Here is a 9,202-nt window from a genome sequence, read left to right as displayed (position 1 = left end):
CCGCTCCGGCCCCGGCTCCTCCCCACGGCCCGCCTCCGCCTCCTCCTCCCCCCCTTCCCTCGCACCAGAAACCAGGCACCTCCTGCCCTCCGGTTTCTTTCCTCTGCGACATGGGCCTCAGTTTCCCCATCTGCAAAATGGGCACAGATTCAGCAGAACACACCAGTGCAGCCCTTTGCACCAGGCCAGAGACTCTGGTCTTTTTTGGCTGGCCAAAAAGGAGCGGAGACAGAGAGCCGGCCTTTCCCCAGGGGCTCGAGTCTGTCCCGGGGGCCTGAGACCCACGGCTCTAGGCAGCCCCAGATGTCTGGGTGGGAGGGATCACAGCTCGGGCAACCTCCGCGTCCTCCCTCCGGCACATTCGGTGCCCGGGGACACGAGCCAAACCAAACCAGCCCGCCACCAGCTCAGGCCTGCGACTCAGTTCCCCCATGCAGGAAATGGCTGGGATGCTGCTTCGCCTCCTGCAGCAGGTGCAAGGATGTAAGACCAGGACCCAAGGTCCATTCAGCCCCGTCCCCAACAGCGGTGGGGGAGCATAAGTCCGGATCTCTATGTGATCGGTAGCCCCTGGCACCCAGTTACAGATCTAGAGGCCAAAGGGACCTTCCTGCTCGAGTCTATCCAGTCTTGTTGACCCGGCTCTGCTCTCTGCCACCTCCTGCAGCGAGGAGTCCCACCAGTGAACAATGTGCACATATGAAGGAAACCTCCAGACAGCCCTGGTCCTTTTTGGAGAAGCCTGCTCAGCTCTGGGCGTCTCCCTCAGCACAGAGACTACAGCACTCCATCGGGTTGCCCCAGGCCACGTGTGACCCCCTCCCCAATTTACCATGGAGGGAAAGACCCTGGAGGTGGTCAAAGACCTCCCCAGCCCCAGAAGCCACCTCTAGTGAGACCTCAAGCTGCTTCGGCACATCTTCATTCACCGCCACCTCCAGGAGGACACCGAGATCCAGGCCTGCAAGGCAGTCGCATTGCTGCCCGCCGCTTCGGATGCTGATCGCGGGTGACGTGCCCCAGAGTGACACGAAGCCGGTGGGGCAGGGGCAGGAGGTGGCTGAGCCCCTGCCGCTGGGCACTGGGAGACACTGAGGCTCAGCCCCAGAGACGCAGCATCCCAACAGCTCTGGGGCTCAGAGCTGGGTGCGAGAACACCCACCCCACCCACCCGGCGTAGGACCACAGCATCTAGTGCCTGCGCCAGGTCACACAGTCAAACAACTGGGGCTGGACGGGGGTCACATCTAGTCCAACCTCCTGCTCCAAGCAGGACCAGCCCCAGCTATGTCATCCCAGACAAGGCTTTGTCTACCCAAGTCTTAAATACCTCCAAGGATGGAGACTGCACCACATCTGCTTCCAGGGCTTCACCACCCTCCTCATGAGAAAGTTTTTCCTAATATCCAACCTCAAGCTTGAGCCCATTGCTCCTTGTTCTGTCATCTGCCCCCACTGAGGACAGCCCAGCTCCATCCTCTTTGCAGCCCCCCGGCAGGGAGCTGGAGACTGCTATTCAATCCCCCTTCGGTCTCTTCTCCAGACTCAATCAGCCAGTTCCCTCAGCCTCTCCTCACCAGTCCTGTCTCCGACCCCCAAACTATTTTCCTTGCCCTCCGTTGGACTCTCTCCAGCATGTCCACATCCATTCTGTAGTGGGGGGCCCACAGCTGGACACAGGACTCCAGATGTGGCCTCCCCAGTGCTGAACAGAGGGGAGGAATCACTGCCCTCCGTCTGCTGGCACCGCTCCTGCCGATGCAGCCCCCAATGCCGGTCGGCTTCTTGGCACCACAGGCGCTGCCAGCTCCTGTTCAGGTTCTTGTCCCCTGTCCCCCCAGGTCCTCTTCTGCAGAGCTGCTGCCCAGCCCGCCCCCCCAGCCTGCCCCGGTGCAGGGGATTGCTCCCTCTTCAGTACAGGACTTTGCACTTGTCCTTGTTGAACCCATCAGATTTCTTTTGGTCCAACCTTCCAGTCTGTCGAAGTCCCACTGAATCCTAGCCCTACCCTCCAGAGTACCTACTAATCCCCCCCACTTGGTGGCACCTGGGGCTCCTGCCTGTGGGAAGGACTTGGAGCAAACCCCGAAAGTCAACAGAAATTGTGAATGAAGGCAACAGTCACCCAATCCAAAGCCAGGCACCCCAAGCCTCGCTGCTCTGGGTCATCTCTCCCCTGGGCATAGCATAAACTCAAGCTGTTTCTTCATGCTACTGATCTACCCAAGTAGAGTTCAGACCTGCAGACAGGGCCTCTGTGATGCCTGCCTGGGCTGACCAGGATGGGGCTGCTCCTGGACCCCCCCCCCCCCCCCAAGCTGTAGCCCAGTTCTGCTTGTCCCCTGCCTCCCCAGGCCCATCACACCAAAGGAACAGGAACCAGGGCTGTGCCCCGGGCTGGAGCCGAGTGACCGCAGTGCTGGCCCTGGCTGTGCTGCGACCCCGTGACAACACGCCTTGACTGCGGGCCATGGGGCGAAACCCAGGACCACCCCCGCCCCTTTGAGAACACCACACAGAGGCACTTGGTTTTCTTGGCAGTTCTTCCTGAGCACAGAGACCTGACAGATCACAGGAGGGCTGCCCACAGCCCTGGTGAACGTGGCTGGACAAACCCCATCTCTGGCTGGGGGAGCAAGGAGAAGCCTCCTGCTTTTGTGCCCCCTGCCCTGGAGCAGCTGGGGGCTCTTCCCCTACCTGTGGAGGCAAGGCAAGGATGGACCCCGTGGCTCAGGCAGTGTCCATTGCTGGTGAATTCGCCACTCCTGGACTGCTGGTGAATTCCCTCCTCTCCCAGTCTGCAGGTGCTCCCAAAACACCACAGGCTGGAAGGCACAGTCACTCCTGTAATAACCACCTGAGCCTACAAGCTCTGGTGTGCACCCCCCTGGAGACCAGCCCTGAGTTGATGGTGCCTGGCATGGTGAGGCAGCCCTGAGCTGTGAAGAAGAGGCATTCATACCCCAGCAAAGGCAGCCCTGCCAGTGCTCCCCAGCCCCAGCCTCCCACTGCTCTTCCCCTCCTAGAGGCAAGGGAGAGAAGGTGCCCAGCAAGGCACCAGCTTTGTGACACCATGTCCGCAAGAGGTGAGCAGAGATGCACCCACGCCAGGCCAACCTGGACACCAGGAGAGCAGCGCTGTTGGGGGGATGGATCTGTTTCTCCCCGCGCCAATAGCTGCTTGCACCCCAGTCAGCATTCAGTCAAAGTCCTGGGGAATGGGAGAAATGTCCTGTCTCCATCCCCACATCTGGCACGTGGCTTTCTGGGGCCCACCTCCAGAGGGGGCATCAGCGATGGGTCTCCCCAGGTCTCAGCTCCGTTAGGAAGTACCCCAGTCCTGGATGGCTTCCCCTCCTGAGAGCCAAGGGGGCTGCGATTGGCTGCAGCCCCAAGACACAGCAGAGCCCTGGTGACGGGCTGCCTTGACACGAAGTCACAACACGAGGTGCAACACTCCTCTCCCTTCCAGCCTGAACAGGCTGGTGTGGGCACAGTGCTGAGGCAAGGATGATGCCCAAGAAGCCAGGCTCATGGGTCCTTGGAGGACCCACTGCCCTTGGGCGCCGGCTCCTTGGGCGCCGTCACCTTGGGCGCCGGCTCCTTGGGCGCCACTGCCTTCTCAACCTTCACCTTCTTGAGCTTGGCCTTGCCCTTGCCCTTGGTAAAGCCCGAGAAAGTGAGGGAAGTCTTGCTGAAGTCCAGCGGGAAGATGCCCACGTCACCGTCAAAGCGGTTCTTGGACACCTGCAAGTACCGCTTGCCCGGCCCTGACCTCAGCTTCCGGTCCTGGAGGATCAGCACGTTGTCGGCCTCCTGGCTGGCCTGGGGGTGAGACAGACAAATGGGGAGCTGACTGGCGACTGTGGGGTTGCACCCTACAGGTCCTGTGAGCCTGACGAATCCTCCCCGTGCTGACCAAGCTCCAGCCACCTGCTGCATCGCGAGAATGCCGTTGCTTCTGGGGTGGAACATGCCCTTAAAAAGAGCCCCTCATAAAACCACCCAGGCAGCAGGCAGGAAGCAAGCTGTCATCCCACCCCACCCCAAATGCACTGGCCCCTACAAGGAGGATGGATACAGTTCACTCTTTCAGAGCTGGGACGAGGGCCTTGGAGAGAGGGCACCAGACCTCTGAAGACCCAGAACGAAGGGTGTGAACGTGTCTGCACCTAAACGGGGCTTCCCCATCTCCTGCTGACTGCCTCTGCATCTATTCACCAGTGACATACCCCATGGGTCACAACCTTGGGCTGTTGAGGCATATTCCACCCCAGAAGTGGCTGTAGGGAAGGACAGGAGCTTTGCCTCCTGGGCACCTGTTCCAAGGGGCACAGCAGGGCTCTTCCACACCCAGCAGGTCCCATGCCCAGGGCTGTCCCGGGGAGGGGGCCATGGACAGAGCCGTAAGGCTCTGCCATGGCCACTGGCTCCACACTCTGGCCACTTGACACCACCCCCAACCCCGCACAAGCCGATATGCCCCTGGCCCCGCACACCCATATGGATGGCCCTGCCCAGGACCCAGAGGCAGGGCAGGACCTCAGCTTCACTTACCTTGGCAGAGCCGAAGATGGAGGCTGTCTGCAGCTCCCGCTCATCGTCCTCCTTGCGAGGGTGGATGACCAGCGTCACATGGCATGAGTTGTCCGTGGCAAACTTGCGGAAGGTGCCCACAATGTGGTCCTGACAAGCCAGCCTGTGGGAGGGAACAGGAAGGGGAAGGTCAGGGACTCCGAGTGCCAGCCCTGGCTCTGTGACACCCGTGACCCAGTCACTCAGCTGTGGCACAGATCAGGAGCGCCCCCCGAGAACAGCCCCTGCAGCCCCTATTGCCAGCGGGAATCACAGCCCCGACCTACTCCAGAGCCCCAGGGACAAGTTCACTGCTTCCGCCTGGGCTCCCAGTCGGTCAGAGCTGGCGGGGGGCAGAACTCAGGAGTGCGGGTGGCCAAATGCCTGCTGGGACAGGCTGTGCCCCATCCTTTTCAGACAGCAGAGGCAAGACTCGGGGGTCTGGAGAAGGAGCCTAGTCTCCCCAGTGTCTGTTGACCACAGCCCAGGCCTAGTGATCAGAGCAGCAGGCAGGGCCAAGCCCGTGCAGTCTGGATGGGCCCCGGCACTGAGTTCCTGTATGACCGTACCCAAGTCAGTTACCTCCTGCACTTCAGCCCTTGCCTTCCTGCCTTGAACAGGACTGAGCTGGGGGCTGGGCTGGCAAGGGGGGTGCAGCACACAGCAACGCCAGCTGACAACCTGACCCTGTGAACACATCCTTCAGCTCGGGCCGGACCGGCACCAGGGGTGGTAACAAGGGGTACATCATGCAGGCAATGCCCAGAAAGGTGGGAGCCAGCGGGGGTCAAGCCAGGTTCAAAGGTGACACCGGAGGGAGGACGGGTCTCAGGAAGGAAGCAATGCAGCAGGGATGTAACCTGTCTGCTGAGAGCTGCTCATGTCCCATCATGAACTGCAGGTTGTCAATGACGATGTGGGCGATGTCGTACATGTACACGGCGTGCAGCATGGTGTCGATCACGGCCCTGCAAGAGCACACCAAGCCCCTCAGCCCTCGCTGCCAACCAGCCAACCAGGCTCCGAGTCCCACCCGCACAGCTCCCCCCTTAGGAAGGGGAATTTCATCCTGCGCTGCAGACTGGGGCCTCACTAAGTTCCATGGACCCATGGCCCTGACCACTCACTGTTCACACCGATCTGTTCCCCCTGGCCGAGGTCCGAGCCAGGGCCATCCAACCCCTCCTGCAGCATTTGGGCACAAGCCCTGCGCTTGCTCAGAACTTGCAAAGCCCCCTGCACATGCACAGATCCCTCTGCGCCCAGCAAAAGCACAAGAACAGCCAGGTATGAATAGGTTACTCAGGCTGGACAACACGTCTGCAAGCACTGCAGCAAGGAGGGTCCAGAGCCACCCCCCAGGAGAAGTGTTAGCAGGTTATCTACAAAAGCAGTCTGTGTACCCTGCCTTGCCTTGTCTGTGTCAGACTGGAGTCAGGCAGAAGCCAGGATAGTAGGGAACTGAACTGAGGGCAGCTCCAGAAACCCCTTCCCCTCCCCACACCCAGGAAGCACACGACAGCCAACGCCACACGCGCAGGGGTCTGAGCACCCCTCACTTGAGGCTCTGCTGGCCATGGAAGGTCATGAAGTAGAGTGGCAGGTCCTCAAAGCGATCGGCCCACTCGTCGTACTGGTCCAGCTCCTCTTCAAGGCGCTGGGTCGCAAACTGCGTCAGCATCACCTTGGCCAGGCGCACGTTGCTGATCTCAAAGCTGCCCCACAGTGTGTTCACGCCCTGCATGCAGAGGTCCAGTGCGTACTCACTGATGAAGGTAGTCTTCCCGCTGCCCGTCGGACCTGTCGACAGGGGTGAGGAGGGGAGGTTAGCTGAGGAGAAGTGCCCCCCGCCCCTCCCCTCCCCAACCAAGGCACCACAGCACTCCTGCGCAGCAAGGGAGACTCCTCACTGGAGATTCCTGAAGAGCCTGCAGAAGACCAGGACTCACTAGGACTCAACAAGGGTTTTCTGTAACAAACCCACGGCCAGGGGGGTGAGGGTGAAAGCAGGGCATCCTGGGTCTGTGCTGGGGGTGAGATCGCTCGACTCCTGAGGCCCCTTCCGCCCCGGTGATTCAAACCGTTTGTACACGACAAGGGGCCCAACAACCTCAGCAGAGAGTCTGTCATCTCCTGCTCGCTCCTGGAGTAGCAGGAGCATTGCCAAGGCAGCGCCACACTACCTACTTTCAACAGGAGCCAGCTGGTCCCTGAGGAAGTCCAGCAGCCTCCTGCACTGGGGGGGGCTATGCTTTCCCTCCCCGCTCTGGCCGCTCACCTGTGAAGACTGTGAGCTCCCCTTTGCGGTGGCCCTTGAGAAGTTTGTTGAGGTCAGGGAAACGAGTCCACTTGACACCAGCCACCTGCTCCACATTGGCCAGCTCGCCGAAGACCTCGTCCCGCAGCTGGCGGAAGGAGACGATGGACTTGTGGCTAGCTGGCAGAGCCAAGTGCAGCACCTTGGTCAGGCTGATTCCCTGGCTGAGAGCCTCCAGGGGCCCCGGCTGCTGGTCACCAGGCCGCACCAGGGAACAGCGCTTGGGGTTCAGCTTGCGGGCAAAGAGCTTGGCAGCCTCCCAGGAGCGTAGGTCCTCGCCCAGCCACAGCGTGATGCGCTTGAACTGCTCCAGGTAGGGCAGCAGGGCCGGAGGCAAGCAAGTGGGGCCACGGGGCAGCGCCAGGCTGGGCAGCCCTGTGGCTTGGGTCACAGCCAGGGCATCCAGCTCGCGGCCCGTCAGCACCACCTCGATATCACGGCGGCCGATGAGCGGCAGCCCAAAGAGGTTGCGGTAAGCACTGGGGCGGGGTAGTGTGGTCTCCACATATCGCGTGGCCTCCCCCCAGCCCTCTGCTGCCAGCAGCTTGAGTCCCAGAAGCCCCTGGGGGCCAAACCAGGGGAAGACAAGGGCACGGGCCGGTGGCAGGTAGCGCACGCCGAAGCGCTTCAGGGTGGCGTCCGACACCTGTGAACACAAGCACAGTCATTTCCTGGGTCAGTACATAGGTCCGTCTTGCACAGTCTCAGCGCCACCGGGACCCAGGACCTCCAGGTCAACCTCCTCCTGTCCTGACCCATCCAGCCCTCTATCACACCAGGGAGGAGGCTCCGGCCAGGAGAATCCCGGGCAACTGTGAGGCCGTTTTCCTGTCCCTGATCCAATTACATCTCTCGGCAGTTTCACTAGGCAGCGTCTTCTGGCTCCTTGGAAGGCGCTGGCCAGTGTGCTCTGCTCAGTGCCTCCATCAAAGCAACTGCTACCAACCTTAACCCTGACTCACATCCCTGTTTTCTTTTTCAGTTACCCCCAAGCAATTTGCCCTTAGTCATCTCCCTTACTGAAGGGAAGCTGATGGTTTCCCGGCAGGCATTGACCTACATCCTCCCTCAGGCACATCAAGTGGTAGCGAGCTGCCTCCAGCCCCACAATTCAAGGTCGTGGACCAGGATCACGGACATGTTCCCACGAATCTCCTCCTGTCTGTGCAGAGTCTGCCCCTGGGGCCTCCACAACCATTACAGAGCTGGACTGAAGGCAAAGGACCACCCCCAAACTGGGCAATACAGACTGAAGGATGGCATGGGAAGGTCGGACCCAGCCTCCGGTGTCACGCAGGCAGAGAGCAGAAGCTGGACAGGAGAGTGACTGGGTCCAAGCAGGGTTTCCCCTGCTCCTCTCCTCCTTTCAGCCTTTGAGGTCCAGGTAGGTCTGATGCAGAGGCCGTGCCCCGCATTCCCTACTCAACAGCAACCAATGCCCCTTTCCTCCAAGCATGTGTCCTACCCCGTGTGAACCTGGCTGCATCTGGAGGCCATGAGCTCCCCCTTTAATCCCAAACTGGATTGGGGGAAACGACATCCTGGTGTTTGTTTTACACTGACTGACCACCCCTGCCCGCAAGACAGCAAGCAACAGACACTCGTTAAACTTCCTCTTCCCCATTTATCATCTTGCAAGCCTGTCTCCCTCCCCCTCCTCAAGCATCTCTCCCCCGAAACGATCAGACCGGGACCTGTCAGTCTCTCTTCACCCCCGTCGCCCTTCCCTGAGCCTTCCCCGACTCCTCCAGACCCCATGGGTGATGCGGGGCTGGGATGGGGGCACCCCGTTGGAGGCGGGGACGCACCACAGACGTACTGAGGGGCATCGCAACATTGGCGACCCTCCTGGCACAGTCATACGAGGGAAGAGAGGCTTGGGGAGCCGAGCTGCCAATGGGACTGGGGGTCGGGCTGGACATGCCAGGGCGACTAGTACCTTGCCCAAGCCAAAGACAGCGCGCGTCTCGGCAGCATCGGGCAGCTCGGCCACCGGCAAGGCCCGGTCCCAGAGGCGCCGCACGTCCTCCTGCTCCCGCTGCTGCTCAGGGTCGAGGTCAGGGGGTGTCAGCGCGGCGGGGCCGAGCTCGGCGCCGGCCTGGAAGTCCTGCCACGAGCCCTCAGCGTTGCTGGCCGGGCAGACAAAGCAGCCCGTGGTCTTGTCGAGGTAGAGCGTGGCAGGCGCGGGCGCGAAGGGGCTCGGGGCGCGCAGGCAGCTGTAGCCCTCCTGGAAGGGGAGGCCGCGCGCGCGCAGGTACTGCCGAATCTCGGCCGCGCCCACCGGCCCCGACGCCGCCGAGTCCTCAGCGG

At 61.4% G+C, this 9,202-nt stretch overlaps 1 protein-coding gene across 1 annotated transcript; it reads right to left on the bottom strand.

The window, feature by feature from the left end:
* Positions 1–2,506: 2,506 nt before the first annotated feature.
* TWNK (twinkle mtDNA helicase) lies at positions 2,507–7,547 on the bottom strand. The gene is made up of 5 exons (XM_019556040.1): positions 6,854–7,547; positions 6,135–6,375; positions 5,436–5,543; positions 4,558–4,699; positions 2,507–3,825 (listed from the first exon to the last, which is right to left on the bottom strand). The coding sequence occupies exons 2-5, from the start codon at positions 6,317–6,319 to the stop codon at positions 3,532–3,534; spliced, it is 729 nt and encodes a 242-aa protein (XP_019411585.1). The 5' UTR covers positions 6,320–6,375; positions 6,854–7,547; the 3' UTR covers positions 2,507–3,531.
* Between the last annotated feature and the right edge of the window lie 1,655 nt (positions 7,548–9,202).

The sequence above is a fragment of the Crocodylus porosus genome, unplaced genomic scaffold, assembly GCF_001723895.1.
Source record: "Crocodylus porosus isolate Cpor-Errol unplaced genomic scaffold, CroPor_comp1, whole genome shotgun sequence".
Lineage (NCBI taxonomy): Eukaryota > Metazoa > Chordata > Crocodylia > Crocodylidae > Crocodylus > Crocodylus porosus.
This window is presented reverse-complemented; position numbering and strand designations above follow the sequence as displayed.